The sequence below is a fragment of the Ambystoma mexicanum genome, chromosome 11 (assembly GCF_040938575.1).
Source record: "Ambystoma mexicanum isolate Mex_15411 chromosome 11, UKY_AmexF1_1, whole genome shotgun sequence".
In the NCBI taxonomy this organism is placed as follows: Eukaryota; Metazoa; Chordata; class Amphibia; order Caudata; family Ambystomatidae; genus Ambystoma; species Ambystoma mexicanum.
Genome location: NC_090934.1, coordinates 137,447,727 through 137,465,367, shown reverse-complemented (window position 1 = coordinate 137,465,367; position 17,641 = coordinate 137,447,727). Strand labels below are relative to the sequence as shown.

Below are 17,641 nucleotides of genomic sequence, written 5' to 3'. Positions count from 1 at the left end.
AGTGACTGCATTAAAGTCGTGTAAGGTATGGAATGTATTGAGTTCATTAAAATCATGGAAGGTAAAAAAATACATGGAGCACCGAAAAGGTCACAGAAGGCGTAAAAAGGCATGAGGCATGGAAAGCAAATGAGGAATGGAAGCTATAACCAGCATGAGAGACATAAAGGCATGGAAGGCACCATGAAGTCATGGAAGGCACTAAAGCATACACTGCATGGCATAAGGAGGATGGACACCATAAAAGGCATCAAAGTGGCAATAGGTGGGTGAGAGTGAGAGGATGTGAATGGGAAACGGTAACAGGAGCTGGAGTTGAGGTGAGAGGGGGTAGAGGCTGTGGGGGTGTATTGGGAGGGTGGCAGTTATAAGAGGTGAGTGGGTGGGTGTAAAGGGGTAAACTGGGTTGATTAGGGTGAGTGGTGGTGTGGTATGTGGGTTGGGCAAAAGATGTGCAGTGGATGGGCATGAGAGTGGGTATGAGCGAAGATAGAGGTAATTGGGGTGTATATGTGGGTATGATGAGAGGATGTAGAGTGTGTTGGTTGTATTGAAAGGAGGTAGAATGCCTTGACTAAGAAGAGGTGGAGTCATTGGGTGGGTGGGGTGAGAGTAGATGGGATGGGTGAGTGAATGGGTGAGAGTAGATGAAGTGGGTGGGTGAGGGTGAGAAGATTCACTAACATATTGTTTGATTTGGTATACAACTAAAACCCTAAGAAAGAAAGTTAGATGTGAATCCAGTTTATAGCATTCCCTGGCCAAATCCAATATAAACAACATGAAACTATCAAAAATGCTACATAAAAGGTTAATATTTCTGTTCACAAACCAGCAGCAGAACCTGGTCTGACATAATAGTTTTGTGCTGAATCCTTGCTTGCTGACGTTGCCCCAAGCTGTCCAAGCGAAGGTCCTCATTGATCAGGGTACTGAGGACATCTTTAGGGGGTATGGAGGTGGAATCAAGCCCCCGACCTTCCCCCCCCTGGAGACGTACCCCCACTGGTAGAGGCAACCTTTGTACAAAAGAACTCAAGGCGGGCACCAAGCTAACTGTAGGTCCCCATAAGCTGGAATCCAGTGATTAATTGCAGAATATTCACTGCACACATGTTTCAATGCAGAAAGTTCATCTCAAAGAATATCATCTACAATATATAACTGACAAAGGTACAGGTAGTAAGTTGGGGAAAAGAGATACAAAATGTTGCATTGTAGGAAGTTACGTCTGAGGCTTAATGGGGGGATTCCCTCTGCATTTTGCTGCTGCGCTGACATGAAAATATGTGACTATTACCAAATAAAACATTCTGCAATGAAACCAATTGATGGTAAAAACACATAGAACCCTGAAGATCAGACTCTATTGGGCCACCTGGAGATAATCAAGTTGGTGACAGTCAATCCTGCGTTCAATTTGTGTAGAACATTTTCCACAAATGGTAGAAGTGGAAAAACATAGAATGTGGTCTAAAGAAGAAACACATCCATAGCCCCCCGCCAAGAGGCCTACAGGAAGCCAGAGCACTTCTTGTTGGTCTGTGCAGCAAAAATGATCTAGCATTGACTCGCCTGAGTGACTGAAATATCTGCCCCGCATTCTCAGGGGACAGTTCCCAAACATGAGGGTGCTGAGTTAGTTTGCAGGTCTGCCTATATTTTGGGTTCTCCTGCCAGTTATGTGGTTACTAGAACGTTGTGATACTGTGGAGAGCCCTTTGACAGATGTTTGGTGTTAAACTGCATAGCTGTGGGCACCTGGTCCCTTCCTCTGCTTTTTGAGGTAAAAAATGCATGATGAATCTGATGGTGTCATCACTCCTTTCGCAGCGGTGACCTGTCCCCATGTGACCAGGGAACGGCAGCCACTACCTGATGCTGACCCTGGGGGCAGCTATATGAGGGAGGATCACACAGGGGGAGCCAACCCTCAGGGGAATGACATGTCATCATCAGACAAGAAATGGTATCCCCCTTTTTCTTTTGAGGATACCCCCTCCATTCCCCATGGCTTAATGGAAAATTGCAATAATTCCCCTATCGACCTTTTAAGGCTACTGATAATACCTCTCCATACTCTGCATGCAAGTCATCACAAAATGACTTTCTTTACCCTGAATACAAAAGTACTGTTACGAGGAAGCTGAGCCGAGTAATGAAGATCAATGGAGGGCAAGAGCGTAAGCGGCGCTGTAGTTGTTACAAGAACATACTTGTTGTTGGGAGATTTAAATCGGTGGACCAGCTGACAAGAGAGAGACATTGGCTGGAAAAGTCTTGTCCTGGCTGTGTTGACCGAGGGACTGCTGGGCTGGTGCGAGGTCCATGGAGCCAAATGGCTTGCAGAAGAAACCGAGGAGAGCAGACTGCGGGAGATGGTATACTGCAAGGACACCAGAAGAAGAAGGAAGGCTTCCGAGCGTTCATAGGTACCGAAAGGCAGCCTCTATACTGCTCGAGCACAGAGTAGCCCAGAACAGGCGAGCGGGAACCGCAAGGGGCACAGAAACCATGGTGCGGAGGACGAACCCTCAGATAGAGAGAGGGACGCCGAAGAGCCACTTCAGGCTTGCCACAGGAGAGCCAAAGCATGCCACAGAGAACCGGTGAATCCACCCAAGGGAAGCAGGGACACCGAGACATTTTTAGCAACCCTACTGAAGGCTAATAACAGTAAATGGAGAATATGAGAAAGAACGAAAGAATGCACATTTCTTAAAGAGACAGAACGGAATAAATATAAGAGACTGTCAAGTTTGTAAGAGTGTGCAGTGTATCTATGAGAAAGACCTGGCAGGGAAGTATACCAGGCATATTCAAGTGACAAAAGTATTCATATGAGAAAAGCCCTGGCAGGAGAGTACCCCAGGCAGATTAAGGCTGCAAGTATATTTATATGAGAAAATCCCTGGCAGGAGAGTATACCGCACAGATTCAAGTTGCAAGTGTATACATATGAGAAAAGCCCTGGCAGGAGACTATACCAAGCAGATTCATGTTGCAAGTATGTTCATATAAGAAAGTCCTGGCAAGAAAGCATACCTGCAAGGTCAAGTTGGACAGTGTGTAAAGTAGACCACATAAGGAAGTCCTGATATGAGGACACATCAGGAATAGCCAAAGACTGTGTTGAAATATATTAAAGAGTAGAAGACACCTGGCGGAAGAGTACACAAGGTATCCTACCAAGATTCAGACTAACAGCCAAGTTGTTTTGCATACCAATTGTGTTGTTGATCAAAAGAAACTCCAGAAACTGATCCAGGGAAAGGGAACCATCCTCTGGACCTGTGAACTGTATCCTTCTGGAGCTTTTGGGTTGGAGTTCTCCATTTCCTTTTTGAACATGTGTACACTACTGAAGGCCAAAGACATTTCCCTTTTCACCTTAGAGTTCATTTTTAGGATGTGAGGGCCAAAATAGTACTTTGGATACATGACGTTTTGCTTTGGACAACTTCACATTGGACAGACCCTTAGTTTTCTTTTAGGTAGAGAAATATCTCTTAGAGTAGGGAAAGAGAGGCATTTTCCAAACCCTTTTGCGTTTCCATAATTGTTTAAGGCCAAAACCATGAGTGCCCTCTGTCCGCGTCTCATTCCTGGCACGTCACACATTGCAAAAGTGCCTTTCATGATCAGTACTCACAACCCCATGATGGAAGAAGGAGAGTCCTATAGTGCCAGGAAAATTGCCTGGAGTCCTACAACCATAATGTGAGACCTTGCCTAAGAATCCCTGAAGGTCACCGTTGTGGTTCCACACACACACACAGTTATTGACGCAGTGAGATGAAGATCTTTGGGTGCATAAAATGAAAAGGGAGTCCACAGTGTCATGTTTCCTCGTCATCCACAATAGCTCTGTCTTGACACACTCTGTGTCAATGGCAGTTGAATTGACCGGATCCATCTTTTTGCCAGTGCAGCTGTGTTTACCTTATGTGCAGTCTGGAAAAGGATACCACTAGAACACAAGAAACCATGAGTCCCATAATCCTCTGCAATGGTATTGCTGAAACATCTAAGGCCCCAGACCTTTGATAACAGGTGGAATGTAGAGCTACAAAGCACAAGTTAGTTAGAGAACTAAATATGTGCTTTATATCAAGATCAAACTGAATAACACAAAAAAGTAGATTTGAACTGTCTCTTTTTTTCGTGATATACGCTTACTCGACACACGGTAAAGGAGGGCTTGCATTCTTGTGGACTTGAACATTTTTTTCATACTAAATATTAACTTAAAGGATGCTGAGGTAAGTCAGAAGAAGGAGGCGGACCAAATGGCGCCATTCTTACCATTCTTTTTATTAAGATTTTAAGAAAAAAAGGCCTATCTGTCCCTATCAAAAAGGTTTGTCCTACCAAACGTAAACAAACTATAGGCCTTTGCGTCAGTCTAGCAGTCCAAATTAATGATCTGTCCTGTGTCATATGTTATTCTATTCTAACCCTATCACTCATTAAATACCAAAGGAAAAGAAAGGGGTCCATGAGAATGACTCCCTTCTCCTCAATAATCTATTTTCCAACAGTTCTTGGTATCCATATGAATCAAGTCCTTTAATTCTTACATCTTTTCTGCTTCCTCTTTAATGCTTCAATAGAGTTCCTTGGTCTCACAATAGGGTTTCGACCCTTATCCCTTTTGGATTCTTGCAAGCCCTCTGGATGGCTCTATCTTTGGATTATACTTCAACCACCGCATGGACTTAAGGAACTGTCCTTCACCCTCTTTAAAGTGTTCATAACCACTGGGACAAATATGACAAGTCCCTTTGCACTTTTAAAGGTATCAAAAGCACTGGGACAAGTCTTAGGAGGCCGCTTGTGTTCTTCACTTTAAGTAAAGTAAAGTAAGCAATCTGATCATTACCTTCATGTCCCTCTTCCTCATCCCAGTACTTTACTTCTGAGGAATACCAACTACAGTCATCATAGGGCCTATGGAATACCACATGACACAATATTTGCTGTCACAAACCCCATGACCAATGTATTTACAGACTAGACTACTGACATTCACTTCCCTTAGCATGTGCCAGAGCTCAGTACACTGGTACTAAATGAACAGACTATGCATCTGGACACATTCAGCCTATAATATCTGAGTAACAAGTTCAGGTCAGCCTATGAGGCTGCTCTTCACATCTCCTGCAGAGAGGCCCCTCTGCATTAGCCCAGTATGTGGCCATGTGTGTGATCGACTAAACCCGTACAGCCTCTGGCAGTGGACCTCCTGTTTCTATATAGGCACCAATACATGCTGAATCCTGAGAAGGTGGGAGGTGTGGCTTTTCCCAGTTGATTAGGAATTCCAAGAATGACATGTGCGAGCACATGAATCTTATGTGCTCCTACATCTGGTTCAGCAGGACACCGTTACCAGTCAATCATCCAGGTAAAGAAAAACTGGAACCCCCTCCAGGGTAGAAGCAGCCATCACTGGAGCCAACTCCTTTGTAAAAATCCTTGCCACTGTCCACAATCCACAATCAAAATGGGAGAACCCTAACCTGGAAATGGTGATATCCCACTTCAAACTCGAGCATTGCTGATGGGGCCCCCGGATCAAGATATGATAGTATGTATCCTGGAGGTCAATGGCAGTTAGTGAGGGCCGGAAATGGCCCAAAATGTCACCCTCACAATTGCGACGGCCAAAATGCCTGAGTTTTATTTAACACCCCCTTTACACCACATATATATGTGGGGGCGTTATGGGATATTATAGTAATATGGGGGATGCGGGGGTCTCCCCCCTTATATCTATTTGGTGTAAAGGGGGTTTAATTAAAAAAATCAAAAATCAAAAAGTCGGCATTTTGGCCGTCGCAATTATGTGTCGTCGCAGTGATCAAATAGATATGCGAGGACCCTGCCATGACCACAGGAATGATTCTCTGGACGGTCTGCAACATGAATCTGTATCCTGCCTCAAATGGGATGAGAATTCTAGCACCGGCTGGAAGGAGTCAGAACTATTGGGGACTGGAATAATTATGGCATAGAGCCATTGGCCAACACCATTCCTGGGCTCTTCTCTGATTTTCCATTTATTTCAGGATACCCTAACAAAGAGCCAACCTCTTGGGCTTATATTTAGCCACAGAGTGATGATTGGCCATGGCTGGAGGGTGAGAAAGCTGGAACTCCTATCTTGCATCCCAGCCACACTAGAATTTGGTGACCGGAAGACCAGTAGTCCCATTGAGTGAAGATAAAATGCAGCTAGCATCCCACAGGCTGCCTCCACCTTCTGCGCCTCTAGAGCCATGCAGAACTTGAAACCACTCCTTTGGTTTCTGCCAGCTACTTGGTCAAAAGGAAAACAGAGGCATGAAATGCTGTGTGTCTGGACCAATAGAACAACTTGTATTTCCGCTAAAGCTTCTCTGTGTAATCATCTACCTTAATGACCCTATGCACTCTGTTCTCCAACATATAACCAAACAACGTTTCCCCCTCAACATGCAACTTGCGGGACTTAGCCCTCTGAGATCCCTCAGAATGACAATCCCTGAGATGGAGAGGTCACCTGAGAAAGACCATAGCCTGCCTAGCCAGGAGTCTAGCACCCCGCCCTAAGCAAAGTCCAACAAGAACTTTCCCTGTAGGCGCATGTCCCCCAAGATTGGAACGCACTCTGCACCTTCCATGATAGCGAAGACCAGATTTTGGAAGTCAACAACCCTCTCAACTGATATTTTGTGCTGTTGTAGTCTTCACATACATACTTGCCTTTGAAGCCAAATGGTCCCCAGCATAAGACTCTGTAAAGGCTGATTCTGCCTTTCTGTCCATAGGTTCATGCACATCACCTCTTTTACTGCCATGGATGGCCTCCCTGTCAACCTGGCCAATATTGGATAAATCTCGACAGGAAAAGAGGACTCCACTCCCTTCATGGGGTAAAATGGAGCCATAAACGGGGGCAGTGCAGTCTATCCAGGTCTTTTCAGTCAGATACATATTTGTCCTTGATATAAAAAATGTGAGGCAAGATACAAGATGAGTCTGGCAGACCTCTTAAACTGCCTGTTCTTCAGATCTCTGGGATGTCTCAGGAATTTCCTGAGTGAAGAAACCCATACCATCAGCCAGTCGCAACAGCACCCTTGCTAGGGCCTCCTTATCCAAGTACTTTGAGGTTCCAGAAACACTGGCAGAGAAAGACAGAGGTGTAGAAGAAGATAGAGACAAAGAAGACAAAACCTCCCTCCTGACTTTCTTCTAGTACCCATGAGTCTCCTTTAAATCTTGCTGCACCATCTTCTGAGCACTCTGCTCTGAAATAGAAATCTGTTTTTGTTTCTTCTGCTTCCTTTTACAGGGTCAGTAGTCCGTCACCCCATACCTGCCTTGCACAATTTCCAGGAAATGGCATGTCCCGGCATGCTCACCAGTAGAAGGCTAACTGAGCAGTCGAATAGAAACATCTGCAGAGGGGTCCGAGTATCTACGCAGCCAAAAATGCAATATCCTGAAGGGAATCCGCAACACAGCGCAGTGCAAGAGACCACAACAAAGGCCAGCGCCTATTCAAAAAGCTCCAAACTGATACAGACATAACGGTCACCTGTTATAGAGCAGCTGAACTGCTCCCAACCAAATCAACGGGGTAACGAACCTGAGAGTCCCTCACACAAACTGCATTATTAACCACTGTGGGCCACCATTGCGAAAGCCAGGCAGAACCACACAAATGGGTAGGGCTTTGACACCCTTTTATGTCTTTTGCTTATTGCACCCCTAATTGGAAGGAAAGAACATTTAAAGATTGGCCTGTGAAAACAGGATGGGTCGATAGCCAATGGGCACGATAAAAGGAGACCTAGGAAGCAGGATGTTGTGGGTTGTTTGGGTGAAGTTGGAGGAGTTGTAGGTAGACCAAGAGACTTGGCAGAGGAAGATGGGGGAGGATTATTTTGGTGGCGTTGAAGGTGGGGTATTGATTGGTGAGAGGAAGTGGTTCATGAAGCATAGGCCCACTGTTAATGTTTACAACAATATCACCAGTTTTTTGCTGCAATATTAAGGCATGGAACCTGCGGGGGACACCCCTGCAACCTCCGCATTATTTTTAAAGGAGTGTGGGGCACCCCCGCAACCCCTGCTCTCAAAACCCCCAAAAATTATCCCCGTCAAAAATATCGCCTATGGCCATTCCAGACGACCATATATACAGCGATATTTTTGGTGGGGATAATATGTAGAGATACCATTTTTTTCTGCTCCACACGCTCTTACCACGTTGTTAGTGCGGGCTTCCTGCCTGCTCTCACAATGGGACCAGCCACAGTCCTCCCTGCCCACATGGCGTCTCAGTCTCCGTCATTGCGCAGAGGACATACCCCCTACACCCTTCCTGCCCTCACTATGCCGGGCCCCCCCTGCCACTCACAAACAGACACCAACACTCCTGGGATCGGCCACCAGCCCACCTAACAGCCAAATCTCTCAGCTGCTCCATCCCCCCACTCCCCTATGCCCAACTCTCACCCCAGACCAACTCTGACATCAGACCACCCAGACCTAAATCTCACACCCTAGCACCTGCCACACACAAGTTCAAGGCACCTTCTTCAGCCAAAACGACCAAGGCACCATCTTCCGCCAAAACCGCCAGCCCCACCGATCCTAGCATAAACAATTGTGCACCCACACCAGCCACATCTCACTCACTGCTCATGTGCGCCCTGATCAACGTTAGATCACTCCCAGCCCACGCAACAGAGATTCACGACCTGCTCACTGACCTAGACCTAGACATCCTCACCCTCACAGAAACATGGCTACATGAAGCATCTGGCCCCTCCATCAGCCTTGCACTACCACCAGATACACTATGTTCCATAAGGATAGAACCACCAAAAGAAGAGGTGGAGTGGCGCTCATCGCCAAAGACTCCCTTACCATCAGACAGATCCGCTCATCATTCAATGAACACACAGACGCGCTATTGGTCAAACTTGCCCTCTCCCCCAACGAGACTATTACCATACATGCCATATACTGCGCGTCAGGCCCACTACTAGACTTCCAAGCCAACCTTCTCCACCAGATAAGGGACGACCTGAAAAACAACAACAAAGCCATCCTCCTAGGCGACTTCAATCTTGGCCTTAGAGACCCCCCGGACAAAAAGTAAAGCCCTGGATTAAGTTCTCCTCGACCCAGGCTTCATCCAGAGAGTCACCGACCTTACCCACATCAAAGGTCGCGTACTCGACTGGATAACAGACCACAACTGTGCCATAGACATTAGCCCCATCACACCCTGCTCCTGGACTGACCATCTCCTCATACACTTCTTTATCCCCACCAAAACCATGTCTAAGCCAAATGCACCAGTCCCCTCAGCTATAACCAGATCGGCCAGACTCCTCACAAAAGAGAGAATACTCCCCCTCCTAGAGGCCTCATCAGCCCTGAGGCCACTCTTCTCCTCTGACCCGGGTTGCATTAGTTGACACCATACAACTCAACCATCAAAGCAGCCATAGAAGCCATTGCACCTCTAACCAAGAAAAAATCAAAAACTAGGAAACATCCCAACTCTTGGTTTACAAAAGAGCTACTACACCTAAGATCCCTTAAGCGAGCAACACTTACCACATGGAAAGCTTGCCTGTCCCAATCCACACTAGAGGCATACAAATCCCTTGCCTCCCGCTACAAAACAGAAATCACCCTAGCCAAAGCTGCATCATACAACACCAGAATTTCCAATGCAAACTCAGAGGCGAAGGAATTATTCGCTATCTACAAAGAACTCGCCCCCCCAACCAACACCCAGGAAAGGACTATGAAAAAAGACGAAACATGGTGCAACAATATACAAACAGCCATGCTTCACAAAATAAACACTCTTAAAGAGAAAATAAAAAACCACCTCAGCGCCATGCCTAAAGCCAACTCACTGCACGACCCAGCTCACAACCCTGACAAAAAAAGACACTAACCCCTTCTCTTTCAGACTAGTTACTGAAACAGAGGCTATAGCTATCATGAAAAACATTAAATCCTCCACTTGCAAAGGCGATATTGGCCCTCCGGCTCTCATCAAGGCCTGTGCAGAGCCACTAGCACCATTGGTCACAGCCATCATCAATGCGTCACTCTCCACTGGCATCGCCCCCCCTTCCCTCAAAGAAGCCTGGGTTTGCCTGCTTCTAAAAAAAAACTCACTTGATCCAGACATGCCAAACAACTAGAGACCTATAACCACTGTCCCTTTCTTGCTTAAGATACTGGACAAAGCGGCATACCTCCAGATTCAACAATTTCCTAGTTCCTAGGCACCTCATCCAAAAACTTGAATAAACTCCAAACCACACAAAGCAACGCCCTGAAACCAGCCCTCAGCATACCCAAAAGAGAGCACATATCCCAAGCCAGGAGGGCCGACCATTGGCTCCCAGTTATCCTCTTTAAAGCCCTCTTAATCACACACTCGTGCCTCTCAAACACAGCACCTCCCTACCACTCAGAAAACATTCACAGCGCTTCGTCAGAAAGACCCAAGCGGGCCCAACACTGCAACCAGCTTGCAGTCCCGACCTTTAAAAGGGCCAAAGCAGAAGGCACCAGTTTTGCAGTCCTAGCTCCAAAAACCTGGAACGCACTACCACCAGCATTCAGAAAAGAGACCTCACGCACAGTGTTCCACAAAGCTCTGAAAACTCAACTCTTCCACTAGCCTCTGTCCTACAATCGCACCCTTCTCTAAAATATGAAAACCAAATGTGACTGTCTTGCAATGTATCTCACCTTTGTATGAGTAAGAACACACACTGTAAATAGCCATGAACTGCATGTAAAAAGTACACTGTTGTTTGTCGAAGCAAGTATTCTGTAACAGCGCCATGATGCCCAAGGGCCGATGTGCGCTTCAAAAATGCGTGTTTGAGTGGTGTGGTACAAAAGCATAGAAGGTGAGACAGTGAAATGGGGTGTGATTGAGAGGGGGGGGTTGGTGGAGTAGTTGGGGTGTGGGTGGAGTAGTAGTGTGTAGAGGGAAGAATAATAGTAGTGCAGAAAGGGGAGAGTACTAGTGGTGTGGAGAGTAATAGGGTAGACAGGAGAAAGAGCATAGCAGGGAGTACGAGCTGAGGTAGGAGAGAGATGGTAGAGAGTGGAACATAGAAGGGACAGGGGAGAAAGAGTCAGATAGAGAGAGGAGAAATGGTGGGCGGAGAAGGAGAAGGGAGAGTAGGAAGAGGAAGGGAGAGTGACAGAGAGATACAGGGAAAGGAATACGAGGGCACGGAAGAACAAGAGAGAGTGGGATGTGAGTGTCTGGAAGGCACAAACCTCGAATGACGTCCTTGGCAGGTCTTTGCATAGGAACCCCTAGATTGTTCCCTAAGGAAGTCTGGATAGATAAGGCGGTTGACTTTAGGCCATCATGAGAAGGAGCAGAGCTTTTAGATAGTAGGGGCTACCGATATCTAGTACCAGTCGGAGATAGAGGGACACCTGTGTTTGGGTAGGACTGCCTATACCTATGTTAGAAAGAGAGGGACGGCTCTAAGAGCCCATTTCTGCAAACAAAAACATAATGACCCTTGAGCTATCTCTGGGAATTGGTGAATTTGTGAGGCCAATTGTGACAGTCTTCAATGCATGAGGGGGGACTCCAAAAACTCAGGCTCATCTATAGAAACCACATCCAGATACCTCAGTTACTGGTCCTTTTTGTCCCAAAGCAGCACATTTTCCATGTGTCCCTTCTGCAACTCGAGTGCGCCCCAAACGAATAACACAACACGCAGAGAATTTCAGCGACATGCACACCAGCCACTACTGCAACAGTATAGTGGCTTCTGCACACTTCTTAAGCACCTGACTTCACTTGGCATGCCCAGAGCGCCACCCAGTTCTGTCCAAAGCTGTGCCCAATTAACATCAGATACTGAGAGGGCCAGAGATGAGACTTCCCCCAATTGAATAAGAATCCTCAGAGAGCCAAGTGAGAGCATGTAGAATGAACATGTTCCTCCACGTCAACCTTTGCAGATAAGTTCACCAGTCATTTGTTCCCTCCAGGTGAAGAGAAGCCACAACAGGAGTCAAGACATTTGTGAATATGCTTGGGGTTGTCCGCAACCCAAATGAGAGAACCCGGTACTGGAAGTGGTGTCACCCCAATGAGAACCGCAAGAACTGCTAATAAAACCTCCTGATCGGGATATGGAAGTATAAATCCTGAAGGTCTGTGGAGGAAAAGAAGAGCCATATCTGAACAATAGGAACAATATTCTGCAACGTTGTGATTATGACCAACCAAAATGTGTCTGAACCCTTCCCGACCAGAAATATAATCAAATAGAGCCCCTGACACACACAGGTCCTAGGCACTTGCCTTGTGGACTCCCATTGTCCAACAATTCCTGATTCTACTCTTGCAGTGCCAATCTCTTGAGCCCGCCCAGGGACAAGGAGTGATGATGGATCCTAAGTGTGGGGGAGGATTTAGGAATACTGTCTTGCATCCCAGTTGCACTGCTTGACGGGCACAGCGATCTGATGACTATTGTTCCCACTTGCTAAAGAAATAATGCAGACGACCTCCCACAAGTCACCACTATCCATCAAGACTCCTGCACTCACGCAACAGGACATGATTTGGGGGAATTATGATCAAACCTCTCCCTTGCTTTCCAACTGTGTTATGTTATGTTACTTGGCATTCATATAGCACCTTATATATCATTGGTATGACCTCAAAGCGCTGGTAGGCTGAACGCCCTCGGGAACCACAGTTCAAGACAGTAGAAGGGAGAGAGAGCGTTGTATGGTGCGTGGGTGCACCGGATATGTGTGCAGCTGGTGAAGTCGTTAGATGATAGCTGCTTCTTAGCGATAGGTGTGCTGAGGAAATCAGTTGGATGTATTCAGTCTGGTTTTGGCTGCGTTAGACCTGAGGAACGCCTATGCTAGCCGGGATGTGCTTCAGCTAGCTGTGTTTTATTAGGGTGATGAGGTGATCATGGGGTCATGTTTGTATGTGAACAGCTAGGCCGAATTATCAGGGGTATATCTGTGTTCTAGTTGAATGATGGTGTGTAGAAGAGAGTGAGCGTAGTGGTGTGATATGGTGGTTATCAGTAGTAACGCCTGAGACCAGGCACATGAGCACGACAGTGGGGATGTACATAGCGACATACATGTGTAAAGTGACAGGATGGATATGGGATACAGATATATATGGGGATAAAGGTACATAGCATATATAGGAGATACAGCTATTTGGTAACATCCAGGCGGAAAGGTGTTGCCTGCATCTGCAACATCCGTACCATCCGCAACATCCGCCCCGTCCGTAGCATCCACACCATCTGTAACATCCGCACCATCCGTAACATCCGCACCATCCGTAACATCCGCACCATCTGTAACAGCTGCACCATCTGTGTCTAGTTTGAGATAAAGGGAGAGGCTTGCCAAGTCTTCAAAAAACAGTCCTCTGCGAACGATAGGATGGCTTGGTCTAATGCCAGAGCTTATATGCATGGCTGTCTGCCTTAAAGACCCTATGCACCTTGTCCTTCAGCACGTCTCCAAAGAACTAGGCACCCTCAAATGGCAGCTTCAAGGTAGTTGCCGTTTGAGTACCTTCTCAAGCCATACCTAAACGTAGATGATGCCTGCCAGAAACCACTTCCACCATAGCCAGAGAAGCAGCTCAAACACCATCAAAGATAAGGTCTAAAAACAATTTCACTTGAAGGCTCATATCTTCCAGGATGGGAGCACAATCGGCTCTCTTGGTACCTACCTTGTCCAGCTTATGAAAACGCGCAAGATAATCTGGGCAGCAAAGGAAGCATAAGTACTCACCGTCATAGTGAAATGCGACCCCAACCCACCCCCCAATACGATTTATTTTAATGCAGCATCCACCTTTAAATCCACTGGTTTACACTTCTCTGCTTCCTCAGCCATCATGGCCGACTTACCCACCATGCTGGTCAATATTGAATCCACCTCCACAATGTCAAACAACGATGCCTCCACCCCTCTCAACGGCTATAATTTGGCCATGAAGCATATTAGAGAAATCTGCTCAGGATCCCTCCATTCCGATAGCACGTTTTTTCTTTATAGAAAGTATCAGCGGCAACACCAGTTTGGGGGACTTCTTGAATTGGCAAACTATTGGGTCTCCCGATGTCGCCAGCATTTCCCGAGAGGAAAATCCCATTCCATCAGCCACTAGTACAGCACCCTCACCAGCACCTCTTTATCCGGGTTCTTGCCCCCTGGGGTCATCCTCCTCCGCAGTGGTTTCAGAGACACTGGATGATGATGCTGACTAAAAGGGAAGAGCGCAGTGAGGAAGACAAATCCACCCTCTCCTTTTTCTTCTCTTGTGCTGACGAGCCTCCTTCAAAGCCTGTCGTACTATCTTCTGCTCCCTTTTCTTAGAGACAGGAATTCTCCTCCTAAACCTTGTATACTTCCTCCCGAGGTAATATGGGTGCATACTTAGAGTCAGACTCCTCAGAGGAAGTCTGCCCCATATGCGTGCGCTTAGAGGTATGCTTCATTGCAGAACCACGCAAGACTCCAACAAAGTCCAAAACACAGAAAATCTGGCCTCAGCAGCAGAAATCACTGACCATCCACCAGCAAGTGTGCTACAAAATGAAGCATGCTGCACTGCTCCCGAAGAAAGCCAACTGCAGCACAATCCTGATGCCTTTTAAGAAAACAGCTGCCTTGCTACACCCTAATTACCCAAGTGCAAAGCCAGCGTATTTCCAGAGCAGAATCTTGAAACAAACGGAAGCAGCCCTGAATGTTGCTTCACAGACTAAAGTCGGTAAGTATTTGCATCGCAAGCAGGGAACACTAGCCCACTTCCCGCCCCTGCTACTAATGTTTCAGGCGGGTAACCCAAGCCTAGAGTCAGAGTGGTACTCCTTACCTTGCCGTCCTGACATGCGCCCAGATGCTGTGCATATTCTCCGATCGGGAGTTGTCTCACCCACCGTCTCTGAAACTCTAAAGCATACATGCCAACCCTCCCGATTTAGGCGGGAGACTCCCGACTTTTCAGTGAAAAATGTAGTTTATTTTTCACGTTCTCAGGCCTGTAATCATTCTAGCCCCAATGTATTCCTATGAAGAAATTTACATCTCCTGATTTCCCTGACAAAATCTCCCTCCCAGGTCCGTCTGAATGTTGGCATGTATGCTAAAGGAGGTGCATGAAGTCCTGTGGTCATGGCTGAACTCAAGCCCCTGCGTGCAATGTCCCCTCACCTTATCCTAAGCGCGGCAACCGGGAGAGCGAAAAAACATTCAAAAAGAAATACTGAATGGGACGCAATCTAGTAGTTTCTCTTCTAGCCTCATCCCTATCTTGTGGCAAACACATGAAACTCTGCTCAATTAAATTGTTCCACCCCATCCTCAGTAACCACATAACGCTCTGGATTCACTCTATCAAATTCCCTCACCCAAGCAGGGGCCTGGTTTCCACATCCCTAGCGCAGGTGCAAGGGATGATATTCGCAGGGGTCGTACATATTTGCCCCTCGAAGGTACTGAGATGTTATGTTAAAGGTACTTATATAGTGCACCGTCACCAACGGAATTGGTCCACAGGCGCTCTGGCGGATCTGTAAACAGGAAGGACAAGTATGGTTAGTCTGGAGGAGGGGAGCAGGAGAGTGGGTGAAGTGATGTGCTGTTGGCAGCTTCAGCTTGGTATAAACCGAGTGCTGGGCTTTGGTGCTAGTATGGGATCGGGCGAGACCTTGAGTGCTGTAGGTGATGTTTATGGGTTGTTGATGCGGTGTGGTAAAGTGCGTGCGGATTGCTGGGAGGGAGATGGTTGTGTGGCTTTGTGTGGTTTAAGTATGCAGAAGATTGAGGGGTTGGGTTAGTGGGGTCTGTGTCCTGATGTTATAGATCATAGTCCACGGGACAGAAACATTTTAACTGTTAACTGTGGGTAGAGTGATTTATTATACCTCCTGGAGGGAAAGGTGGACCACTCAATTGATTTGATATGGTTCCTGTCATGAAGGATGGTGACCACATATCTGCCAACTCTCTGCCTTTTGGCGGTTGATACCCGCAATAGAGTCAGTTCACCCATCCGCCAATCCCCTTGTCCATTAATAAGCATCAATGCAGCGCTTACCCGCAAAAACAAAATTCTCTTTTTCACCTGACTTGGCAACTCAAGAAGTAGGCAGGTATGCTGGATCCTCCCAAGTACTGGCACGAGGAAGAGGGACACAGAGATCATGGTAATTGTCAAGGGAGGAAAGTCGGTAAGGTGGTTATGGTATGTTCAACCTCAACCAAGATGGCCGCCCTTTTAGAAAAATTGCCGATATATAGTACATCCTGATGTTTATTATTTTGTCCTATCTTTATTGCAATAGGCTGCACTTGGTGCCCATGTGCGGACATACTAGACTGTATCCTATAGAGAGTCCATTTTGGATTTGGGTATACTGTTGGTTAAGTGTGGCCATGTTGGACTGCGTTCACCATTTCACCCTTTCTTTCCTCTGAGCGTTTGCTACTGGGACTGTGGCCGTGTTGAGTTTAGCAACCTTGAAAGGGCATGAGGGTGTGGTGTCTATTACGCCCGATGGGCACCCTAGGAAGAAGGCAACCCTTCCGTTCTACGCGCACCAGGCTATGCCCCCCCCCTTGGTGCTTGCAGCGCATGCGTATCGTTGAAGTGAGAGGCGTGCCTCCTCCCCTCGCGGAAGTGCCGCGCGGTTGGGCCGTTTCTCGGTCGCCATGGCAGCGGTTGGCATGGGGCGGGCCCGGCTGTCAGTGTTGGGGCGGGCCCGTGTAGGGCTTCCCCGGGCTCAGAGGCAGGTGCTGGCCCCGACCGAGGGAGGAATGTCTGCGGCGGGTAACAGCCAGCATGCGGGTGAGTGTCAGGGGGCGGGCTTCCTTTCCTGCAGCCCAGGAGCGGAGAGGGGCTGCATTCCGGCCGGGGTGCTGTGGCACTGCCAGGGCGTGCGTGGGGAGAGAGTTGCTACTCCTCTGATAGGGGTTTGTTGTTATGGTTGCTGGCTGCCTTTATGGTTGGGCGGATCTGGCCAGGGTGCTGACTCTCTCCCCGGGAGCACATTCTATTGTCTGGGTTGCTGCCCTGGTGCTGATTCCCCATTGGGGTGTGTGGTTGGAGGCGGAGGTTGTTTGCTGCCCACCTTATGAACTTTCTGACAGTGGGGAAGTTGTTGACCCTGATGCTGTCCACTAAAGACTATCAACATCTACTTTTTTAAAATATATTTTTCAAACAAACGGTTCAGCGTTATTGGTACTTGCTGAAACCCCAAATACCATCTTGATAAAATACACTTATCCCAAGTGTTTCAAATTGTTGACATGTTGTTTGGCGTGGATGGAGAATTCTGAGTCCTTTGCTGACTCCCACTTGAGGGTCAGGTGTAGGGCTTTTTGTCAAAAGTGCTGGGTTTTCTTTACTTGCTCAGTGGGGTGTCTCTGGGTGGTGTTTTGTTGTCTTTGCCCTAGTGCTGACTTTCTGGTTGAGTATTGTTCTATAGTGGGGGCACTACTTTCCCACGTTTCATGCTTTGAAGTTGCATTCTCTCTGGCGGGGATGGTTAAAGCAGATGCTGAGACTTAA

At 47.2% G+C, this 17,641-nt stretch overlaps 1 protein-coding gene across 5 annotated transcripts in view; it reads left to right on the top strand.

Annotated features, from left to right (window-relative positions):
• The window catches only part of INPP5B (inositol polyphosphate-5-phosphatase B), a 1,358,813-nt gene that overhangs the window by 226,340 nt on the left and 1,114,832 nt on the right, over positions 1-17,641 (top strand). Inside the window, exon 1 of one of the 5 annotated variants that reach the window (XM_069622662.1) lies at positions 16,794-16,915. The exons of the other annotated variants lie outside the window; for them this stretch is intronic. Within the exon in view, the coding sequence (XP_069478763.1) occupies positions 16,795-16,915 (121 nt within the window). The 5' untranslated portion in view covers position 16,794. Of the gene's footprint in view, positions 1-16,793; positions 16,916-17,641 lie in introns of those variants that run through there. 5 annotated transcript variants of the gene reach the window in all.